A 24389-nucleotide genomic window follows, 5' to 3' on the forward strand; every position below is an offset into this window, starting at 1 on the left:
AAAATTGGTTGGCTTGGATCGTGTCAGAACTTTTGCGAGTGTTGTAAAAGGAACCCTTGAAATCCAAAGTGCGGCCCGAACCACGAGTTCACACTCTCGACGTGGCCTCCGCCCGACCCGACTTCCGGGTCATGAAGGCAAAGGTCACGTGGCCCCGGGTCGTTAATCGATAACTTGCCTTAAACTGAGAAATGAACTAAAAAAAAATCAGCGCATAAGTTTCCACCCGACGCCATCGGTTGCTTTTCTACAGCGTGCAGTGAAAACTGTTTATCCTTCCCCAAGGATTGCACCATGTTGGCCGCTCGTCTTGGCTGCGGCTCAAACCGTTCCACTCCTTTTGTGCTTCCTCCTATAACGTTGCTGACTTAGCAGGGCGCGCCACCGCTTTGGCAATCAAGTTTGAAGAAAAAAAATCACGCTATATGCTCCTTTTACTGCAAGGTAAGCTCCCGCCCACATTCCTGAACGATGTAAAGAAAAAGAAAAAAAAAAAAAAAAAAAAAAACTGAAGGCTGCTCCCATTATGTAAACTTCAATGGTAAAAATTTCCACGTGGGCCAACTTTTTTTTTTTGACCGGTGGGGCCACAATGGGTTGTAAAATTGTGACGGAGGGCGCCGGAGCAGCAGCAGATGGATGGATGGATGGATGGAGTGTTGTCGGTGAGCCACCTCATCGGAGGATAAAATATATCATGGGATGTGCAGAAAACATGCCGTTTAATGGCAATTGAAAATAAACCAGAGCAAAGTTTACAACAAAAACGGTGTCCTTTGAAGGCCCACATTATTTGGCTCTTTATTGAAATGACTCTTGAAACACTGAAAAATGGATGAAACGCAGCCATTTCATCACTTGCTGACCATCGATATAATTTCTTCAAGTTCGGCGAGCCGGTTTAAGAAGCTCAACGGGCCGCGGACGGCTCCGCGGGGCCGTAGTTTGCCCACGCCTGGTCTCGTCTGTCAACAGTGAGAGTAACCAGTGCGCTGTTCAATTATAGATAACTGCAGAAATTACTTTTTTTTTTTTATTTCTACGCCCCAAAACTATGACATCTACCTCTATCAAACGTTATCAATTCCCAAGTTTCCTGTGAAGGGAGCAGCTGATAAGATCACTGTTGTGTTGCCATGGCACCACAACAGAGACTTTCGCAATCCAAGAGACAAGAGTGTCCGCGAGAGCAGACGTGGAGCTGATAGAGCGGAAGACGGTGGTCCTAATGGCTATTCCTCTTTAATATTTTCTAATATTCTGACTGATGCCTGAGTAAAATGTGTCCATAGGTCTCTGTAGAACCAAGTCTGTGCTTCAGACAAAAAAGAAAAAGAAAAAAAAAAAGAGGGGAAAACCAAGGATGGAGCTAAAATACTCTTTTTCAGTTATATTTCACTTATTTTCACCAATGCACATCCCCTCGTTGCCAAATACCAAAAATCTTTTTTCTTCCTCACTGGCTAGTGTAAATGCAAGGGGCAAAGTAAGTCACCGGGAACCTGTCCGAATGCTTGAGCACTGGTTCAGTGTTGCATTACCTCGGACATCTGCGCGGCCGTGTTGCCTCTGGCCCCCAGCATCACCATAGCCAGGGCTGAGGAGATGCTGAAGGGGGAGAAGAAGACATTTGCGCCGTTGTCTTGATCGCTCAGCTTCTTCAGCAAAGCCTGGGAGAAGGCAGTGTTGGCCTCGGGCAGAGGGGCTGGTGATGCCATTATCTCTGCAGAGCAAGACAAAGGGACAGACTGTTGATTCGTGCAATAATAGGTAATAATCGCAGAAGCAAAAAAAATAAATAATAATAATAATAATAATAATAATAATAATAATAATAATAATAATAATAATATGAAACGAAACAGAGCTGCAAGCGACATCCTTGAGGCAATTGTTTGAGTTTGACGAGACAACTGGCTGATGGCGAGAAGGCAAAAGTAGCATCATACTGAAGTAAATGGACAGGCTTGGGAATCATTTTGTTTCTAACCGGTGTGTAAAGTTTCCGTTTCAGTTTAAATAAAGTTGCAAGCCAAAGCCGAGCTTCCCCTCTAAACTTAGAAGGCAGCCGATGTTACGTAAGCCCATGTATAAAAGCAGGTTCAGCGAATATCTCTGTCGACTCTACTTCAACATCGTTGATCTGACCAAATTAAGCAGCGGGTTTAAAACAAAAAACAACAAAAAACAATGACGGTTTATAAAAAATAAAAAAAATTAAAAAAAACTCGCCTCGTAGCGAAGTGAACCTCACCTTTCGGCTGACAGCAACTCGGCTCTCGCTAGTTCTATGATAGAGGAAGTTGCGGCACAATGCCGTGACAGGAAACATCACCTTTTATTATTTTTGCATGGACACGCCCAGGCAGCTGAGCTGAGTTGGGAGCCGGAGTGAGGGAGCAACTTCCGCACGGATCATACGGAAGCGGAAGCTGCAACACCGGGGGGCGGGGGAAGATAAAAAAAAAAAAGGGGGGCTTCGTGTCACGTTTTAACGTGAAACTTTCCCGTTATTTCGTGAAAATCATCACGAAGTGAAACCATCACATTATTTTATGAAACCTTCACGAAAGAACGTGATTGTTTCACGTTTTAATGGAAAGGTTTACGCGTAAAAACGTAAAACATGTACAATTCTCTGTTGTTGTTTTTTTTTTTTTACTTTATTGAAAATCAGAAAAAATACAAACACTCGAAGAGGATTAATGAACACAGATAAAAATAAATACAATACAAAGATAAATGGAAACGTACGGAAGCGTATTGCATACACTTGGCAAATTAAAAAAAATAATCTCTGTTTTTCAGTGTAATTAGCCTGCGCCGACCCGGTACCGAAGAGAGAAGAAGATGAGGCATGTGAGGGACAGTCGCGTGTGTCACCACCGTAGAGCACATCCATGCCGTAGAGTCACCTGTCTACTGTTTTCTCGCGGGATATCGAAATTAAAAAAAACAGGGCGGAAAAAAATTTGCACGAAAAACAGGGATGAAAAAAAATTGCACGAAAAACAAAGAAAGGATGGGGGGGAAATTACTCAGGAAAACAAAAAATATTAGCACGAAAAACAGGAATGGAAAAAAAAAAAAAAAAAACAAGAAGCCCACAGCTGCTCCTACCACAACAACTTTGCGCACTCCTTCAACATCCCAAGAGTACCCAACTGCAGACACATGGGCGCCGCCATTACTCCAACCCCTGACTCCACACCGGAACTGTGCCTCTCCAACATCATTCCCCCCCACCATGAAATTTTATTCAAAACTTTAAATCGTAGTACAAAGAGAATTGCGCCAGGGGGTACATAAAGAGTTTACAAGAAAAAAGAAAAAGATTGGGAGAGAAGTGCAATATTTACATAATCATGAGAGTTTACAAAAAAAATGTTTAGATCGTCACAAATGTTCAGGGTCTTAATTGCTTTTTTGTTTCTCGAAAATCTGATGGAGATCATGTATTGTCTGAGCTCTCCACTGGGAGCAGAGAAAGAGGGTTTTTTTCCTAGTAAATTTACATTTATGTATATGAAATTTTGATAATGAAATTTATATTCTTATTATTATTTTCCAGTCTGAAGAGCCCAAACAGTACATCACTCCAAAATAAAACAAAGTCACTATAGATATTGTTGGCTATAAAGTCACATATATCATTCCAAAATGTCTGCACATGGGGGCAGTGCCAAAATAAATGGGTTACAGTTTCAGTACCTTCAGCCTCTCCAACATCATGCTACGCTACCAAGGACCACCGCCCACCTAGAGGAAGGTCCTCAAAGGGACATAAAACAAAACAAAAATAAAACATTCATATCTGAACGACATTCATCAACATCATCGTTATCATCATCAATATCATGATCATTATTTAAGGTTGTTTCATTGTCTGTGTTCCACCTTCAACTCTGGGACTCACAACTGGTGTTTTATCTGGTTTAAGGTTTACTAAAAATTAAATAAATACATACAACTATGATATCTTAAGTAGAATATATTATACTAAAGTACTTTACACCAAAATATCAAGAGTTACATGAACATTTTGCAAAGACAAGCCACCTGTCAATCATCTTTTTTAACAGCTAAAACTCTCCCAGAAATCTCACCCATGAATTCTTTCTCTTCTTTTGACATTTGCTATTTTCCACCATATTCATTTGGTTCAGTACTAAGAAGGCAGGATGATACTGCAATATTCTCTGAAACTACAGTATCCCCCTCTGACGCTCGTGTGGGCTCACGACTTTTAAAAACAGTCACCTCTCCCTGAAACCAAATAATTTCGCCTTCACTCTTCTTTCTTTCTTTCTTTCTTTCATTTATTCCTTGTGCTCCTGAAAACACGCTCCACTACTCTCACTTTACACGGACAAACAATGTTGCTCTCTGGCGCCCTCTGTTCTTCTGGCCTTCACGCGTCCATTGAGTGAAGCAGTGCAGCACTTTGCATCGTTTGTATATCAGTGTTTTTAATCAGCTGATATGTAACATGACATTTGGCGTGAGGTGCGAGGTCATCAGAGGGAAAAACAGCTGGATATTAATGAAAGAAGGGTCGCAGTACTTTGAGTACTTTGACTTGCCATGTTAAAATACTGCATGTGCTCAGCTGCCACTGTCTGAAATCCACAGGTGGGGATTTATTCTCTTGTTTCCTCCATCAGTGCATATTCTGCTTATGTATTATATGCATTATCTTAATGATCAGAAAACAATAAATCATCGTCATAGGGTTGCCACCCGTCCCGTTCCCAGAATTGTTCTCTTTTTTCACCACCTGTCCCGGGAAAAATGAAATCTCGACACAATTTGTCCCGTTTTTTTAGGGAAAATCACAAAACCTCATTTGATTTCCGTCTGTGGTCGGAAACGGCGGAAACAATTGAAAACACTGCAATACTTATGCCAGGCCTTATGTGGCGCTGTGGTTTAACTCCCTGAAGGCGGAAGAAGAAGAAGAAGAAGACCGGGAGCCCGGTGTATTTACAGACGTAGCAGCTTGCAAACATGGTACTGCGAAGACGGCCAAGAACGCCCGCAAAAAGACAGTGTGGATAGACGACCAAGTTGAACTTCAGATTCGAGTTCCTTACTTACTATCTCCGCTATCTTTGCGTCGTATCCACAAAGGTTTTTACGCCCAGAAGTGCGGCACCTGATGAGTCAGAAGCGCAAATTGCGCTCCAGTAAACCTGTCACATTTTGCGACCTACATCGTCAGATATTGGAACATTGGTGCAAACGTCAATCACCGGACGTTTAATTTCTGACGGAATACTTTATTGCTGTCAAATAGAGCGCGTTGGCTTTTCCCCCAAATTCGCGCCAAGAAAGAGACGGTTGGAAAAGTTCCCACAGCCTCAGGTCCCCGTCACCCTCTTCAAGAGGCAGTATAATGCCTCCCGGCTCCAGGTGAATGTTATTTGATGGCAGATGGGGCAAGATGGCGCTTTTGATAGGGAAGGTTGCCGTTTATGCATGACATAAAGGCAAAAGATAAAAACAATTTCATTTTAAATGTCAAAAAGGGTTTTGTGGCTCCCATCATGTTCTTTTCTGGGGGAAACGGGTCCAAATGGCTCTGAGGGGAAAAGGTTGCCGACGACTGCTCTAGATCGTCAGATAATATAACGTCTGTGCAAACCTCAATCACAAGATGTTGAATTTCCAATGGAATACTTTATTTTTGTTGCTGTCATATACATACCCCTCAACATATCCCATGTGATCAGCCCCCTACACACATTTCCCATATGACCCCATTTATTCTGACGCAGTTGTGTACGTTCCCTCAAAACAGTGACCATCTGTTTATTAAATCTGTACGTACACCTGTGGTGTTGGAGCTGCATCTTTGGAGTTGTCCTCATTGGAAACGAGACCATCCTCCAGCAAAGGTAGATGCCTGATCGATGTCATGGCTACCTGAAAAACCACCACAAGGTCTTGGAGAGAGGAACACGTTGGGCCTTTGTCCCATGTTGCTACGACCTGCCAGGGCGCTAGGGTGATTTGAAGTGTTTCTAGATGGCGCTGTTGAGAAGATTTGTATTTATTTTCCTTTTTTTTTAAGTAGATCACAATTTTCGCTAGTTCTGACCTGCTTGCTGAATTTTGCTGATTTCAAAGTATGTTAAGGGGGTCAAAATGAGGTGGAAATACGGGTAAGTAGAAGAGGTCTTACACCAGTGCGTATAACTGGCTCAGAGTTTGTTGGAGCGAATCTTTCGTTGGGCTCAGCCTCGAAAAATACCACAGAAGAAGACTCAGAAGAAAGTGGCACGAGGCTCGTGCCACTAAAGGATTGGACAGATAGACTGTCCAGTTAGGGGCTTTCTGGCAAGTTGTAAAGGCTTCCTACAAGACAGGATGTGTGAAAAATCTTCCAAGGTATCTGGGTAAAAACATTCCATCGCAGCGGTCAGATTAGCACTCAGCATCGCGTGGCGTCACCCCGCCGCACCTGAAAGCGCCGTCTTAATGTCAGACTTTTTTACGACCCGGCTGTCGCGTTAGGCATGCCTCCATACACTGCAATGGAAATGTCACGCCAGGGTGCCTGAGAAGTAAATAAGATCTCATGCAAACTCGGTCAAACCGTGGCCTCCATTAGCGGGAGCCTCGGGTGGAGGAAGACCACAAAAGACCCCGACGTGGAAAAAAAGGAACCACGCGAAACCTCTCTTCTCTTTCAAAGCATCGCCGCAGAATTTTTTTTTTTTTTGCTTGGGCTATTTTTACACTTTTTTTTTAATAAAAAGAAAAGAACGATCAATTAAAGCAAGATGGTCGTGACTCCACCGAACGTGCGCCTTTACAATATTCGCCGGGCCGAAGTCGTTCACACTTGAGTGGCTGAGTTGCGCGTAAGCTAGGGGACAGTGAAAGGACTATTGTGGTGGAGGCAGGCCAGCTGCTCTCCTGTCACTCTGGACTCAGCGACACTTAATGAGATTAGCTGTCCGTCTTGGTCTGCGTCAGTCCGAAGGGGGTCAATCACAGGATTAGCATCTTGCTTAAGAGTTACATCAGTTTATTATATTTTCTTCTTCTTCTCACCTCGTCACTTTGACTTTCCCGTCTTGACCCGGGCGTGAGGCTCCGGCCCCGGCGCTATGTTTTTCGCTCACTTCCGATGGCGATTTGGTCACTGGGCTGGAATAATTCAGCGCATCATGAGGCTCAGGGTCTGATCTCGATTATCATCCGCTGAATGAGCCATATTCCAGGGACGAGGTGAGGAGCAGGGGCCAGCCGGAGAATTGAAGACGGGGCCGCCGGGCCAAAATCTCACCTCCTGAGAGTCTGGGACTCGGAACGGGTCGCCCTCATGCCTCTTGTGAATAACAAAGTGGGAGATGAATGCACAGCTGGCAGAGACAAGGCTGTCGCCGATGGAAAGGCTCTGGTGGATTCTTTGATAAAGGTTAGTCTGTTTTTGTTTTTTGTTTTTTTACATCATTAATTATTGGAGCAAAGCAAGTACTGAAGCATCAGAACTTTAAATCGGGCTTTTGGGGACATTTTTCAAGAATTTCACAGTTAGGAAATTTCTAATACCAAATGTCACCAAACAATCAAATTGAGAGATTTTTTTTTTTTTTTTAAATGACACATTTACTTGAAATAGGTTGTTCCTTCTTAGTTTTGACTGTAAATGTGGCTGCTAACTAAAGGGCAGCTTAACATTGAGCGACAGAAACTATTGCTGCTTTTTAGAAAATATTTTCAGAACATGCTGATGAAGACTGAGCGCACTAAGATATCTTCACTGCCTCCCTCCCCCTATGGCTAAAACAGCACTCTCAGTCAAAAGAATCTTCTTGGTCCACTGCATCCTAGGGAGCTTCTCTGAGCTGCATAAAGACACAGCCACGCACGGCATTTGTTTCTTGTTAGTTGGCGTGTATTCAGCTCTTTATTCTAAATATTGGCTTCTTTTTTTTTTTTTTTTTTTCTTTTTTTTTACTGTTAGCTGCACGGGGAGAGGAAGCAATATCAATTCGAGTCTGTGTTAATATTTGCTCTTCGTGAAAAGTGAGGGTTGACTGTTTGGCAGCTGACTTGTTTGAATGTGTGGATTAACAATAAATCACAGAGGCAGGTGCACGGTTGTAGATGGCAGGTGGAGGAAAAAAGAGGAATCTTCTGACCACAAAACTGCCACAAAAATGTAGTTTAAATATAAGACAAAGCAAATGATAAGGAAATGTGATTTTGAATTTAAGTGTAGAATTTACTAATGAAACTGGAAGCACCCCAACCAGCTTTAGATACAGCGCAAGCTCTTCAAAAAGAATGTTGTCCTTGAAATCTGGCTCGGGTGACATAAATCAGGAAATTTGCATGTATTTATTTGTTTGTTTTTGTTGGATATTTGTTATTGATTATATTTGTTATTGATTCAGTTAGTTTGTAGTTGATCAGGACCAGTGATGGGCAGCAACGGGTTAGAAGTAACGCATTACTGTAATCTGATTACTTTTTTTCAAGTAACGAGTAAATTAAGGGAGTACATTTGCAAAAACAGTAATTAGATTACTGTTACTTTGCCGCAAGTTGGCTGCGTTACTGCGTTACTCAAAGGTAGTTGTTTTTTTGGGTTTTTTTTTCGTGAGACTGTCTCATGACAATATATGAGCGACGCGACGTATTCGCGACGTGCAGATATACGTAAACAGACAACATGGAGCGCGAGAGAGAGCAGGACCGTGCAGCGTTTAATGCTTGGAAGTAGCGACATTACATTGACTTTGACTCAGTCAAAGATGGTAAAAACATTAGCGTCCACTGGGGGGGACTTTTACCTACAGCGAAGAATAGGTGTCCTAGCAGGTCACCTATTATACTAATTTTCCTGCTTTTGTATTTGATGTCTGGCCCCTCCAGAGCAGCAACGCAGGATTTTCCGCGCTGAAAGCTTTTTAGATTCGCGTATCTCGCGGCTCGATTCCTCGTATTTACTGCATCCCGCGAAAACGCCCTGTTTCACTTCGCTCCACCCCCAGCCTTGCCGGTGTACGCCCCCGCCCGGCCCACTCCGCTGTGATTGGTCACACTCTTCGTCGCTGCTGAGCCTCACTTCCTCAGTTTGCCGGTGCGGGGGTGAAGAGGAAACGGCAAACTTTACGAAACAGGCACAATTTAAACACTTACTGTCGGGAAGGCTTCACTCTTTAGCAGCTGTTTAGCGGCTAATCCCACTTCGTACGGACCCAGCGCGGGCTGAGTTACGGCCGCAAGGCGGACCGAAGGTCCCTGGACGCTTTTTGTGCCTTCCGTGTCCCCGGAAATATATTTTACTTTGTGTACTGACCGTGTTTTTGTTTTGTATTTTTGCCAGAGATTTTAATAGGACTTAGAATGATTTCGTTTCATACTGTTGACTTGTATCAGAACACTGTCCTAGCAGAGAAAATATGTACACTGAAACGATCACTTCAGTCATAGAGTCGTTTATATACATGTATATATATATATATATATATATATATATATATATATATATATTTATATATATATATATATATATATATATATATACATACATATATATAAATGTATATATATATGTATGTATATATATATATATATATATATATATATATATATATATATATATATATATATATATATACATAGACATACATACATACATACATACATACATATATATATATATATATATATATATATATATATATATATATATATATATATATGTATATATATATATATATATATATATATATATATATATATGTATATATATATATATATGTGTGTGTACATATTATTTCTATGCTGGGATATGCAGAAATATAAGTTAACAAAAAGAAAGAAATGCTTTATGTTAAGAAAATATTGTGGAATGTGCAGAAAATAGGTTTAAATGTTCAACAATTTTCTTCAAGTCAGACTGTTGTACTTAATTAACTTGTTTAATTTTTTTCCTGATACAATTTGCATAAAGTTAAGATTGAAAACTAATGAAAAAAAAAGTCTTTAATTTTTAATATGAATACAGAAAGAATAGAATTATAGGCTTTATGGTGTGTTCAGTTTGTGCATCATGATTTTGAAAAGTAACTGGGTAAAGTAATTAGTAAAGAAACCAATTACTTTTGAAAACAAGTAATCAGTAAAGTAACTGGATTACTTTCTTTGGTAAGTAATCAGTAGTTAGTAACTAATTACAATTTCCAAGTAACTTGACCAACACTGATCAGGACACATGCAAAACGGTTATTAGAAGAAAAAAAAAAAATTGTCTACACAAAAAAATTGTTCTGTTGGGATTGATCATAAACTACGATGCAAATAATTTGAATATATCGCAAACTACAAATGTATCGAATAATAATTAAACATGCAGTTTTACTCATGTTTTGCTTAAGCATTGTACATTAGGTCTTAACTACAAAAGATTGTCAGCAATCCACCTTATTCAAAGCTTTAAAGTCTAGTATTTGTTACAGTACAACATGATGGATCATTACACTCTCAAAAGTCTGCTGTAGCGAAGCTCTTGTTTTATCAAAATATGTCCGGGGCAATCATGATAATAATTTCTTTGCAAAAATCTGTCACTCTGTCATTTTTGGATTTCCGCTGAAATGAAGGGCAAATGTGATTTAAGAAATGTCCAAAAAGGTTTTATTTAAAGATTTGTCTATTACAGTGGTAAAAAAAAAAAATGTAATTTGAAATCGCAATATGACATAACATAAAACAACTGCGCAAGCCTGGTGAGTCCCATCACTAACTTATAGAACATGAACGTATCGTGTGAAATATAATGACTGAGTTTTTTTCCCCAAGTCTTGTCGAAACCCGAGCGTGTCTACTGATTATGAGCACGTTTACTAAATTCTCACGACGTCTGTCACATCGCACAGGTGGTGGCATGTTACCGCCACCTGGCGGCGTGCGTCGGCGGCACCACCGACAGCCTGAAGCTGCGGGATGAGCTCCGGCAGACGCGCGAGAAGGCACAAAAGTTGGCCGTGGCGATCTGCCATCAGCTCACGTCTCACCTCCGAGACAAGAGCCTGCCTCAGGACCAGCGCAAGGAGATGGAGCTGCTCTGGGTGGCCTTCTCCTCCTGCCTGGAGCTCCACCACGTGGACATGTGCAAAGTCTTCAACATGGGCCACGTCTTCTCACTGGCCAACACTGGCATGCTGGTGAAAACTGGTTTACAAGGTACATTTTTTTTTTTTTAACCCGATGTCTTTTTCTGCTGCAGAAAAGAGACTGTATGATACTATATTTTACTTTTTGCCATGAGTCCAGATTTTTTTTTTTTTTTTTTTGCACCAGAGTTGGCCCTAGCAGGATTTGCTAATGTCACCTAAATTCCCAGAAATGAGGAAGAAGTCCATCATTTACTTTGTACCACTTTTCAAAATGTGTCTGCTCAAACACACAGTTCAGAAATTAAGCCCTTTGTGATGTCACACAAAAGGGCCGATGGTGTGAGACACGTAGAGGGCAGCTCCAGAGTCTCCGTCTCACATGCGTCTCGTGGCGTTCCCTTAACCCGTAGCATTCCCTTAACCAAAACAAGGCTTTGGTTTTGGCAGGAGGCCATAAGCATGCATTTTTAGCAGGAGGCTGTAAACAGAGGGCTAACTACGCTGTTTTCTGGAGATGTACAGAGTTTTTTGACTAAACCAAAGCCGTTGATTTTGGCGGGAGGCTACAATGCATTTTTAGCAGGAGGCTGTAAACAGAGGGCTAACGACGCTGTTTTCTGGAGATATACAAAGTTTTTTGACACGGAGGTTGTGGGTTCAATTCCTGCCCAGGTCAAACCAAAGACTGTAAAAATGGTACCTGTTGCCTCCCTGCTTGGCACTCATTTTTTTGGACTTGGAACTTTGGGGGGACAAATTACTTTATTCTCCTGGATGTGACAATCAGTGGGACCTTCACCTTTTAAGTAGTCACGCAAATCCGGTGCGGGTCAGCGAAACATTTCATGCGTTCACGCCAAACAAAATGCTTTCACAAAACAATGAGTGAAGGACGAGTTGCCGCCACCCGTAATCCCGACACAACAAATTCTATTCCAGCGCTGCGTCCTCACAAAGGGGACTTCTTATGTTTCATACCATTGATTGAACCCAACGTGCTGGAAATAGGGTTTATCAGTGGAGCAACCTCACAAGATTTCTTATTGCAAAAACTGAACGTGCCACATCTCTCCAGCAAACAGCATATTTAGCCCGAGTCGCGCAGTCTCATCAGACGGATGAACACCGGCTGGCTGGATAGCACAATCTTTATGTTCTTCCTCCTCTTCCTCAGACGGGGGCAGCGAGGTTGCCGCTCGGGCCCTCAGCCTGCCGGACCTGAGCCACGCTCAGGGCCAGGTCGTCCCCGTCAGCCTGGAGAACGACGAGCACTGCGCCATGGAGCAGGAGATCAGCCGCATCTCCCACATGATCGACGACATGGAGATGAAGGTGAACGTGCTGCGCTGGATGGTGGAGCCCCGCGGGCAGCAGCAGTACGCGGAGACCCTGAGCAGCGCCGACAGCGCCGACCTGGCGCTGCTCTCCGTGGACGAGGAGCAGCCGGGGCCACGGCCGTTCTGCCAGCCCGGTCAAATCTATGTGTTCTTTATGCTGCTCGCCGTGTTCCTGGTGGCCACCACATTGTCCGTCAGTGTTATTTTTTTCACCTAACAATGTGACAAGTTTGCTTTTGTGTCAATGCTCGGTAATTATGTCAAACGTTGATATTGGTTTGTTTTTCTTTCATATATTCATATATTTAGGACATATAGTTTGTCTTGGAATAACACTCGTTCCAATCTACTTTGCCATTCATTCCAATGAATCCAGAGCTGCCATATTCTTTAAATTTTAACAGAAGCACGTTTGCAATATTATAGAAGACGTGTGTGATATTTGGCTTGATTTATGATTTATATATATGTATATGTATATATATATATATATACATATATACACATATATATATGTGTGTGTGTGTGTGTGTGTGTGTGTGTGTGTGTGTGTATATATATATATATATATATGAAAGAATATACATCGAGCAAGGGTCTTGCTCCCAGTTAGCTGCCATCTTGACTTCCAATAAACCAACAAAGAAGAAGGTGGATGAGGCATTCAGTTTTGGGTGTGCAGGCCACTGTAGCTCACAGCAAGATCAGGAGGAGGACGGGGAGTGAAAGACGCTGCTATCTAAAATGTAACCACTTGATGTTATTTTATTTCCTCTTCAAAATCTCCAAATATCACACACTCAACCTTGAGCAAATGTCGACGTATAGGCTGGCTCACTACTCCTTTGGTTGGTTTGCAGCATAGTGATGCAGTGGTTAGCGCTGTCGCCTCACAGCAGCAAGATCGTGGGTTTGATTCCTATCTGGGGCCTTTCTGTGGGGAGTTTGCATGTTCTCCCTTTGTCTGTGTGGGTTCTCTCCAAGTACTCGGGCTTCCTCCCACATTTCAAAAACATGCACATTCAATAAACTGGCAAATCGTCCAGGGTGTCCTTTGCCCTAAGACAGCCTGGGGTGTGCTCCACGCCCCCACAACCCTGAGTGCCGGATAAAGTGGCGACGGAAAGTTGGAAAACTGAATCGGTGGTTTGCAACGTACAAAAAAATGGGATGGAATCTGATGAAAACTGATGCTGATGCAATAGAGTCGATGGTGTAAACAGATATAATAAGAACATGTGCTTCTAACTATTGACGCTTTTGAAGCTTTTATCTTGTATAAAACCTTGGTTGTAGATAACTGATTAAAATGATGCATTATAAAACTATCATCTTTGATACGATGCTGTGTTAGTTTCTACATGTCTTATTTATCATAGGCTTAGTGAGGAGATTTGTCTGATGTTCGTCGAGAGCAGAAATGGTCATTCTAATCTTTGGTAAACATGTCTTCATTTTTGTGTCACGGCAACTGTCACACGACAGATGTTGCACAATATACTGTAACTTTGTAAGCGTTAGACCTTTTCAGTGAACAACATTGTACATGCGTCAAGATGCAATTTGTAAATTGTATACATTTTGTAAAGGTTGTTAACATGAGAACAATATTTTAGAGGCCTATTAAAACAGATGTGTATGAGTTGAAGAAAAATGTGAAGAGCATATTCGGGACTTTAACAGGTATACAGTTTCATTTTAAAGAGGCAAACGTGAAGTCAACTTCCAGGGTCAACTGCTGGAAGACCCTGGAATTGAAACCGAGGTGGAGAGCTTGAACTGTGTGGTGGCGAGGTGATGACGACCAGGTGAGTATGATTAATGAGTCAGAGCAGGTGTGAAACATGCAAGGCACATTACATATTTTAAACACAGAACTGTCTCTTTAAACAAAGCATTTATTCATGTAAAGGAGGAACTCGTTAGTTGAACAACTGTATTCAGTCCCTGTGTCCTGGTGCTTCACGTTTTGAGACAGAAACGTGAGCTTTATTTTGAAAAGCTTTGTCGGAACCGCCTCTTCTCACCGTCTTTAACTTGATAGCGCCGGAGGGGCCCCAAGTACTCAGAGATTTATAAAAAAAGAGGGAGGAAAAGTTGACGTACACGGCTGCGACTCCGTCGCCGGGACTTCCGCAAAAGCGTAGCCGCGTTGAAGACGCGAGCGCGAGACTTCTAAACGATGCTGTTCAAGCAGTGTCAGCCAAGGATCAAAGTTCTGGGAGCGAACCGTCTGGAGAGATGGGGCGACTCTTCTTTCGTCGACCACAGCCGACTGCCGTTACCGGCGGCCCGGGCGCTCCTGAATTTGACCGCCGTGACGTCACGAGGGGTCCGCTACACCTCGACTGCTGCGCCCGTTTGCACCTGTCCGTGGAGAAGGGGACGACCGAGCGTTCGCCGCCCTGCGCCTGCCAGAGGTGAAACTTCCTCTTTGAACTTTATCACCGCAGTTCGCTTTGCCACAGGCTGTTTTTTTCTCAAAATAAGGAGTTCGAAACAGGTTTAAAAAAAAAAAAAAAAATCAAATCAAATGTGCTTTCTTTCTTTCTTACTTAAGCTAACACCTCCGTGCCCTACAGGCTAGGTCACGGCTGTCTTTTCTTTTCTTTTTTTTTTTTTTTCGGAATGGATTTCAAAGTAAACGTTGGCTATTTCCATGTTCCAGCGACTACTTCCTGTTCCTTCCTCCACCAGTGTCACTAAAACAATATGGCACCAGCAGGCCCTCGCTTGATGTTTCCACTGGAAACAGCAGCCGACGTCCCCTTTGTATTTACAGAACACGTCACGTGTTAGCCCAGTTTCTCCAGTGTGTTCTACTTCAAATGCACTTCAAATGCACTTTAAGCCAGCGTTTCTCAACCGGTGGATCGAGACCCCAAAAGTTGTTTTGATTGGATTGCAGCTTCGTGGGCAGTTTCCTCTTACTTATTTAATTTATTTTATTATTTTAGAATTTTAAAATGTCTACATCTATATTTATTTATAGAGAAAGTGTTGGGCACTTATTTAGCAGGGCACACAATTCAATCCAATAATTTCAATCATTTATTCACTAGACATTAGTCATGTCCGATATTGACTATTTTTACCGATATCGATATCCCAATATTGTCAACACAGCACACCACTGAAACCACTCTGCTGAAACGCGCGCGTCACTTGCTGTTATGCTTCGTTGGGGTCTGATGACATCATCAAGCGTAGTAGAGGCGAAAAAAGTATTGTTATTTACTATTTAGTAATACCAGGAAATTCGAGGAATTCATTCTTTGGCATGACTACTAAATTTGGGAGAAATTTAAAAAAATATATATTATATTATAAATTATAAATATACTATATATAATATATTATATTATAAATATTAATTTTTAATGCCTTTATCGGCTGATAATATCAAGAGGCCGATAATATCGGTCGGACTTCCCTACTAGACATGATAGGAAGTGGGCCAGAATTTTTCTTTGTGCAGTGATTTTGGGTCGCGACTGCTGAGGAGGAAAGAAAAAGTAAAAAAAAGTCAACTTTAAAATAAGTACTCTAACAGAAAATAATATTGCAGTTTCAAGGAGGTTGGGCCCGTCTATTGCTCACTGTTGTCTATAGACGGCAGGAAAAAAAATGTGATGTAAAAGCACAGACGGTATCAAATATCATCAGTCAAAGAACCCGCACGGCCATTCTTTTCTGTTGCAGTGATCGTAATGCACACTCAAGGCATTTCGGATCCGAGGCTTAACAACTTTGTTGTGCATTTGTTTGTGTATAGACGTGAAATACATTTTTTTTTTCTTTTTTTTTTATTATTATTAATTTTTTTTTTAGTCATGCTTGATACACGCGTTATGAAAGAACGTTCTCGTTGCCAAACGTGTGATTTAAAAGTAACGTCATCCTCGGGTTTACGTTCAATCTCAACGACCTTTTCATGCCTTGGATTTCAGGGCTGAGCACCACCGTTCAGAGGCTCCAGTACGACGTGCAGCAAAACATCCCGTGCTCTGACGGCGGGAGGCGTTTCTTCGACACGCACGCCGTGGTGCGGCTCTTCGAGGAAAATGGTCCGGAGTTTATTCCCCTTCGAAGCTTCACAATTCGACTACAAATTATTTTTATTTATTTTTTTATTTTTATTTTAAAAAGCTGTTGACTTTTGTTTTCCCCTCGTAAAATATTCCCCCCCAAGGTTTCACCACTCAGCAGGCCGAGGTGCTGGTCAAAATCCTGGTGCAGATGACCAACTCCAACATGGAAGTCATCTACAACGACATGGTGACCAAGGTGCAGCAGGTGAGACTTTCCGAGTGTCCGTTGAGCGGAAACTTCAAGTCGGCGTCGTTCATCGGTCTTTGTGAAGGTCCACCAACACGGCTCCGTTTCCTTTTGCTCCGCAGGGGAGGTGCGACTTCGGCAATATCGTTTATTGACAGTGAATGTTTTTACGTAATAATAAGCGATGAGGCTGCAATACACTGTGTGTTAATTTTGAGGACGAGAAGAAACTAGTAACCTCAGACTTCCTGATTTTTAAATTCACAACCATTTGTTGATTTTTTTTTTACTCTTTTCCTTTTCTTTTTGACCCATTGCGCTCATTGCGCGATGTTCCCAGGAGATCATGCTGCAGCAGGTGATGTCTCAAATTGCAGCCGTGAAAAAAGACATGATCATCCTGGAGAAGAGTGAGTTCTCCACTCTGCTGGCAGAGAGCGAGGTGGGTGCGTTTCCATCTGCGGGAAAATTCATATTCAAATTCGATGTGTTGGCGCCCTCTGCTGTTTCTGTGGTGAACCTCTTTTCCTTGTTTTTTAAATATTTTTTGTTTTATTTCACAGAAACTCAAGCTCCAGCTATTCCAGCTCAGAGTTCAACTTGCTGTAGGTTTATTTTATTTTACTCCCAATTAGATCTGTTGTGTTTTGTGTTGTCATTTCATCCAGGGAAGGCGTTTTGTGTCGAGCAGTGGTTTGTTTATCGTCTCTTTGTGTAACTCTGCTGCAGGATGTCATGGAGAAAGTGCGCTCCGACTCTCTTTTAGACATGAATTTGGAAAAAAGCCGTGTGAAAGAGCTGGTAAGTTATGTGAATTTGCAAAATTATTATTTCTAGGAGGTTCTTTGACTCAAATTTGCTTCTGTTTAAAAACAAATTTTTTTTTTTGTTTGTTTTTTTTATAGTTATGAGATTATCCTCTTCACAGTTTGTCTTAACACATTTCTTAGTAGGACTCTGCACAATTTCATAATAGACAATACACTTTGTAAGTCCTAGATTCCCTTCAAGCAACTGTGTAACTTGAATTTTTCTCTACTACAGAAACGTATGTACTGGTCTTTTTCAAAGTAAAACCTGATTTATCATTTCAGAAAGTAGAGCACGAGAAGAAGCTTCTGGAAACGAGGACTGAAATCATGGAAATGGTCTGTACACGTACAAGACGCCACAGTGCCCGTTTCCAATATAATGCAATTCTTTGCTTAGTGTATATCAATCACATGTATGACATAATTTTAGATGTGTTTTTTTTTTTTTATCCAAGAGCTTCAACACTTTTTCTTGCATTATACATTCATCAAGTAGGAGTAAAATAATTGCCACCGCGTATGTATTGTATACTAGATAATGAATCAATAAATATATATTTTTCAAGTTGGAAGAGTACAATAAAGATACAAGAACCTGTAGCATCTGTTTTTGTAAACGTTCCCGTCTTTCAGACTGCAGAGCACGATCGTCATCTCACTCAGACCAACATGAAGATAGACACTGAAGTGGCTGGTTTGAAAACCATGCTGGAGTCTCATAAGCTGGACACGATAAAGTATTTGGCAGGTAGGTTGCAGTCGCGGATGATGGTGCAACGCAGTGGTTCTCGACTGGTGGAGTCTGAGGACCCACTTTTTTTTTTCTCATTAAATTTATTCCACAAAAATAAAAACGCTAGCCCATTTCCTAGCACGTCTAGTCAATAAATCATTGAGATTCATTGAATAATGTGTCTATTTGATAGTTCAATAGTAAAAAGTTGATAAAAGGTCCTACTGTTCAAATATATTTACTTTGTGGCGACCGCAGTGCTATTGGACTTCTAACTGACCTGTGATTTTTTTTTATTTTTTTTTTATTTATTTTTTTTCAATCTTTCAGGTTCAGTGTTCACCTGTCTCACCGTGGTTTTGGGTTTCTATCGCATTTGGATGTAAACCTGAACGACTGAATGAAGACAAGCTCTTTAAATTTTGATACCTGGTAACACTTGAACTCATAAAATTCTTTTGAATCTCACAAGAGTGGAAGAAGAAAACCGTTATCTGAACCTCTCGGTACACTGTAGAGCCCCCATACCACTAGAATCCTATTGGCAGTTGTTTTTCCCAATATGAAGATTTTTGGGCTGTAATATTTTTTTTTTTCAATGAACTTGTGGAGATGAGACCAATCACTGCTCATTTGTGCTGCTTGAAAGCTCAGTAATAACATATTATTATCAATATTTCTGTGTTTTTTATTTATCTTGTAGTTCACTGACTTCAGAATGGCTGACTGACTATTTTAATGAAAGCTTGAGGACGGTGTTTATGTATAATGTTTTTGTTCCAAATGTATGTACTGTGCTATGAGTATTGAAGCAATGACTGGAAGAATAAAAGGTTCTAAATCTTGCTATTTCCATCTTCATATTGCGGATGTAACGCAAGTTTTATTCTGATCTTATTGCTTGTGGTTCCAAACTGTTGTATTAACTTAACTGTGTTGTTTTCAAATAAAGCAAAATCGTCTACTCTTGTGAACCATATCGTGTAAGTCATTGTTGTGCCCTCTTACGTAACTCTCACTTCAGCGTGTGAAGTTTTCTTTCGGTTCCAAAAATCATGATATTACGCATACAAAGCCTTGTCCGGGTTTTACTTTGAAAACACTTAAACAGGAAGTGGACGTCTTGTGCAACCGTTATTATGGTCGTAGTGTAAAGTGCACGTGTGTCACTGTCAGCAGAGTGCCGATCCCGAGCAGTAATTCACATGCAACTGAACCGTAAGTTTCAATATTAATATATATAAGAGTTGGTGTGTGTAGAAAATATCAAGTGGTGTACAAGATATTTTATTGTGACGCACTTTGGTAAAATGACTTAGTTATATCAGCTAGCGACTATGCTAGCGAGTGGAGTCATAGTTTTGGATGTTACACAGATGATTAACGGCGGATTTAACAATTTGTTTAACTTAACTTTGCAACGCCTACTGAACCTCTTACCTTATTAAAATGCGTGGTAGTATATTGTTCATGTTGTTTGTTCAGATTTTCTGTTCAATTCGCAAAATCTGAAATCTGAATTTATTGTTGGCACGACACGTTTTTGTTTTTTGTTTTTGCTACGACAGAATAAGAATAACATGCACACACGTACAACTTTGACTTATTATTAATCGGTGAATTCATCTGTTGATCAGCCCTTATCCAGTGTTTCCTGCCCAACAATGGCTGACGCCTTCAGCAGCAGCTCGGAAACGGCGATTCAGCGCCTGGTGGACGTCACTGCAAGGACAAACACCCCTGTGGAGAAACTCCAGGAGAGTTACCAAATCAGGGAAACCTGTGACTTCATCAGCGAGCGACACTTTGAAAAGGTGAAAACTTCATGTTCTTGGTTTTTTTTTTCTTCTTCTTCTTCTTCTTCATGTTTGCTCCATTTTCATCTGTTTAAAAGCAACTTTAAGTTCAAGCTTAGGTAACAATTTATTCATGTGTTTGATGTTGAATGTTGTACAGGTGGCCCTCCAGTTTCCTGATGAGCTGCTGATGGATTCTGTCGCAATAGCGCAGGAGATTGAGAGAAACACAAAGGCCAAAGGTTTCATATTGGGCGATACATCCTATGGCAGGTAAAATGAATAGATGGATAGATAAATAAAATCTAGATTTATGTAAACAATGCATGCAGGAAATCAGTAAGTCACTTTAAAAAATGTCCCAAGTGTTCATGTAAATGACTTGGGACCTATGGGACCTTGGGATCATATCTCATAGTTTCTGACTTCAGTTAATCATTTATTTAAAATTAGCAGTGCTCATCCCAATATTATTCCACCCTGTTATCTCATACAGCTTTTTTTTTTTTTTTTTTTTTAAATAAAGTTTTTTTGTTGTTGTCGTTGTTTTTAAATAAAGCCTGTTTATTTCATCACATCCGCTCACTTCTCGTGTGCAGCTGCTGCGTGGACGAGGTCGCCGCCGAGCACGTGGGCGCCGACTGCATCGTGCACTACGGCGGCACCTGCCTCAGCCCGTCCAGGCGGCTGCCCCTCATGTACGTCTTCGAGAAAAAACCGGTGAACCTGCGGGCGTGCGCCGCGGCCTTCAAGGAGCTCCACCCGGACACGCAGGCTCACGTCGTCCTCCTCTACGACGTCAACTACGCGCACGCCATTCGTAAGAGAAGCTCACCGTGCGGCTCTCGCGTCTTTGTGCGCGGAATCGTAAAAGCCGTGATTGATTGTCTGTCGGTGGATAAATGTCTTATTTTTCCCCCAGCCGACCTGCTGGCGCTCCTCTCGCCGGATTATCCCAACCTGGTCTCCTCGGAGCTGGTGGTGGAGGGGGAGCTGTGTCAGCCGCACAGCTGCATTAAAAGGAGACAAGAGGACGCCGGTCTGCCGGAGCAGGACGCCACCCGGGTCGTCTATCAGTTCGGGAGACGGTTCGCGCCGAAAGGCGGCCGAAGCGTCGCCGATTGCGGCCTGTTCTACGTCGGCCAAGAGGGGGCGACGCTGAGGAACTTTATGATGACGTGGAACCGCTGCTCGTTCTGCTCGTTTGACCCCAAGACGTCGACGGGAAGGGCCGAGTCGGCCGGCGTCAACCGCACGCTCATGAAGCGCTACTACGCCATCGAGCGGGCCAAGGACGCCAGCGTGGTGGGCATCCTGGTGGGCACGCTGGGCGTGGCCGACTACCTGAGCATCATCGAGCGGCTGAAGGAGACCATCCGCAGGGCCGGCAAGAAGAGCTACATGTTCGCCATGGGGAAGCTCAACGTCCCCAAGCTGGCCAACTTCCTGGAAATCGACATTTTCGTCTTGGTCGCCTGTCCCGAGAACTCGCTGCTCGACTCCGCCGACTTCTACAAGCCCGTCGTCACCCCGTTCGAGATGGAGGTGGCCTGCAACAGGAACAGGGAGTGGTCCGAGGAGTATGTGACGGACTTCAGGTGCCTGCTACCAGGTGAGAATAACCCCTGTTTTACACCAGAAGCGTTTGCAGAGCATCCGCGTCGACGCAGTGAAACGCGGCCACTAAAGTCAATGAGCAGGTTTACGCCAGGCGCAGAGCGGCCGCGTTTCAGAAGCGTCCCAGAAGCAGTAAAACGCGAGCCGCTGGAAAAGAACGGCAGAATATATTCTTTGGCGCTTGCCGCGTCCCTCCTGCGTTAATTGTAGCAGGTGGGATCGTTCCGACAGGAAATCAATGGTGTAAAAACACGGTGGATCCGGTTGATTTTCATCACAACACACAATGTGCTGGATTTTGTATTTATAAGTGCTGTACTTTACTGTGAAACATCAACATGACGCATCGGCTTCAACGCTGTTCAGGTCGGCCGTCAAACAAAAACCGATTTCACTTTGAATCTCAAACTATGATGAACAAAATGCATCTATACTTTAACTACCTGCATTTTGTATGATGCCAGCAGTTCGCGTTATTATTTTTTTTCTTTTTTACACACACCGATACTTCCAGACACTGTCCCAACAGTGTCTGGAAGTATCGATGTTTTGTTTCATTGTTGTTTTCTTTAAAAACACGCGAAAACTACCTGGGTTGTCGCGCGATCTTGCGATCCTCGCGTGAACCGATCGAGACGCTGCGCGAGACGCTCTGCTCGTAAAACGCGTCCTGTGTGGGAGGCTGCTGGAGCGTGAGCAGAGCGTCAACGCGGTCGCTCTGCTGACGCTCTGCAGACGCTTCTGGTGTAAAACAGGGGTAAGGCCGAGCAGAACTAAAGGTCCCATTAGTAGACCAACTCTTAGATTTGTTTTCGTTTTTCACACATTTATTTATCCCAAGAAATGGCCGCGAGGTGGCGCTGTTGGCACCGCTATGGTGGTTGGTACTGTGTAGACCAACCTATTTGACCCTGAGAGCCGCTTCGCACATGAGTCATATGAAGGGCAACCAGTTTGCTAAACTCGCCTGAAATAGCACATTTCCTCAGTTATATGTGATTATTAATGATACTGATTTATGTGAAGACACTGAGCACGTTAATGAGCTCTTAATAAGAATCAACAAGTGATAATATTGGATAAAATTGAATTTTAGACACAGCTCAACGCAACGTGTCGTGCTATTTTTTACAACAGGCCTGCAGGGGGCGACCTGGTGTCCACGGGCACCACGTTGGTGACCCCCTGGGTGAAACTAAAGTAAAGGTCCTGTTTTTATACCAATTTTTAGACTTCTATTTTTTTTTTTTTTTTTTTTTTGCATCCTGCGCTCCAGGAAAGCAGCCTCACACGTTTATTTGGTCCAAAAAAAAAATTATCCCACCTTTTGGAAGGTGACAACACCAATGTGGCCACGAGATGGCGCTGTTGGCGCTAACGTGAGCGATACCAGCGAGGTATCATAAAAACCTAGTGAAAGAAGGACGGACTTCTCTTATTTATCATATACTGCGACAGTTCAGAGACTCGGTTACATTTTTAAATCAAAATACGCCTCATGTGGCGCCTTCAAATCCTCTCTCCTCCTTTTCAGTAAGTATTTCAACTCATTTAAGCTCCATCTTCGATCGTCCCGCAGGCAGGCAGAGTCACGTCCCGCTGGCGGAGGACGAGGAGGGCGGCGAGGAGCCGGACGTGTCGTTGATCACGGGGGCGCTGCGGAGCCGCAACCTGCTGCTGGGCGCGCCGGAGGAGTCGCCGTGCGGCACCTCGGTGGTCCTCCGGAACCAGACCATGACCGTCGCCGACACAAACTCAGCCGGTGGGTCGGAGTTGGCGTTTAGAGGTCCAGTGTGTGATATTTGGAGATTTTTTTGAAGAAGGAACGGTTGCAGTGTTCCAGTGTCTTTCACTCACCCTACCCCTCCCGAGCTTGCCGGTGAACTTCGGCGACCTGCTCACCCCAAACCTGGATGCCTCGTCCACCTTAATAATGTATTTATGGGCAGTATAATAAAACTTTTACCAGTATAAAAGTCATAAATCAAGCCAAATAGAACACACTGGACCTGTGAAGATCTTTCTGGTTTTTGATGCAGTTCAAACGCCTAAAAGAATGAGGCTCTGACCTCCCACCTTGCCACCGCCACCGCCACCACCACCGGCTCTCAGTGGGAATAATTAGTTGTAAATGCTAAACATGTAAACTCCCCAGAGGTCATTTTTTTGCTGTGGCACAATTCAAATAAAGCTGAATTTAATCATCCGTCCCCTCCTCTACTCAGCATCCTTCCTGTCACATCGGAGCTGGCAGGGTTTGGAGCAGAAGCTGGGAGAGACGCCCGTGGTCAAGGCCGGGAGCGGCAGGAAAGGCATCGCCATCGCGTACGAAGAGGAAGGAACGTCCTGACACCACATCTGGCCTTTCAATACCAAGACTGTCAATTGTATATTTAAATTAAAAATTTTTTTTACGCGTTTTACTCCGTTGCGTTTCCCCCGAAACTGCGCGCTGTAATAGCGGCCGCTCCCTTTGCACACGACCCACCGGATCACAGAATGACACATTGTTTGCGTGCTCACTGAACCAATCACCTTCTCCTAACACCGGAACTGCGTACTGTGCAACAGCCACCATGATTAAAGTGATATCCTGATGTAAGAACAACTTCGATCGAGCTCCCTGTGTTACTCTGGGATTCTGTTGCCTCCAGAACAGGTTGGTGCTTAAAAGCCGC

At 42.8% G+C, this 24389-nt stretch overlaps 4 protein-coding genes across 8 annotated transcripts in view; 3 read left to right on the top strand and 1 right to left on the bottom strand.

The window, feature by feature from the left end:
• LOC142899488 (leukocyte elastase inhibitor-like) overlaps positions 1–2382 on the bottom strand; it is a 9256-nt gene extending 6874 nt beyond the window's left edge. For all 3 annotated transcript variants that reach the window (XM_076043084.1, XM_076043085.1, XM_076043086.1), the window contains exons 1-2: positions 2255–2382; positions 1542–1723 (exon numbers count right to left, since the gene is read on the bottom strand). In XM_076043084.1, the coding sequence (XP_075899199.1) occupies positions 1542–1718 (177 nt within the window). In that variant the 5' untranslated portion in view covers positions 1719–1723; positions 2255–2382. The remainder of the gene's footprint in view (positions 1–1541; positions 1724–2254) is intronic.
• A 3345-nt stretch (positions 2383–5727) lies between these two features.
• On the top strand, positions 5728–12900 carry rgs9bp (regulator of G protein signaling 9 binding protein). 3 transcript variants are annotated; one of them, XM_076043087.1, is made up of 4 exons: positions 5728–6007; positions 7230–7426; positions 10899–11205; positions 12313–12900. In XM_076043087.1, exons 2-4 carry the CDS (start codon positions 7331–7333, stop codon positions 12690–12692), a joined length of 783 nt encoding a protein of 260 aa, XP_075899202.1. In that variant the 5' UTR covers positions 5728–6007; positions 7230–7330; the 3' UTR covers positions 12693–12900. The 3 variants fall into 3 exon arrangements, with proteins under 3 accessions (XP_075899202.1, XP_075899204.1, XP_075899205.1); XM_076043089.1 differs by having other exon boundaries at positions 5728–5943; XM_076043090.1 differs by lacking the exon at positions 5728–6007 and having other exon boundaries at positions 6835–7426.
• A 1644-nt stretch (positions 12901–14544) lies between these two features.
• mcur1 (mitochondrial calcium uniporter regulator 1) lies at positions 14545–19268 on the top strand. The gene is made up of 9 exons (XM_076043063.1): positions 14545–14895; positions 16426–16542; positions 16668–16771; positions 17094–17195; positions 17317–17358; positions 17483–17554; positions 17848–17901; positions 18199–18313; positions 18629–19268. Exons 1-9 carry the CDS (start codon positions 14658–14660, stop codon positions 18682–18684), a joined length of 900 nt encoding a protein of 299 aa, XP_075899178.1. The 5' UTR covers positions 14545–14657; the 3' UTR covers positions 18685–19268.
• Positions 19269–19394: 126 nt separating this feature from the next.
• On the top strand, positions 19395–24319 carry dph2 (diphthamide biosynthesis 2). The gene is made up of 7 exons (XM_076043061.1): positions 19395–19516; positions 19936–20112; positions 20255–20367; positions 20694–20914; positions 21017–21706; positions 23291–23473; positions 23937–24319. The coding sequence occupies exons 2-7, from the start codon at positions 19963–19965 to the stop codon at positions 24059–24061; spliced, it is 1482 nt and encodes a 493-aa protein (XP_075899176.1). The 5' UTR covers positions 19395–19516; positions 19936–19962; the 3' UTR covers positions 24062–24319.
• The last annotated feature ends 70 nt before the right edge of the window (positions 24320–24389 follow it).

This window comes from Nelusetta ayraudi, unplaced genomic scaffold (genome assembly GCF_046127955.1).
Source record: "Nelusetta ayraudi isolate G7.1 ecotype Tasmania unplaced genomic scaffold, CSIRO-AGI_Nayr_v1 ptg000073l, whole genome shotgun sequence".
NCBI classification, from domain to species: domain Eukaryota; kingdom Metazoa; phylum Chordata; class Actinopteri; order Tetraodontiformes; family Monacanthidae; genus Nelusetta; species Nelusetta ayraudi.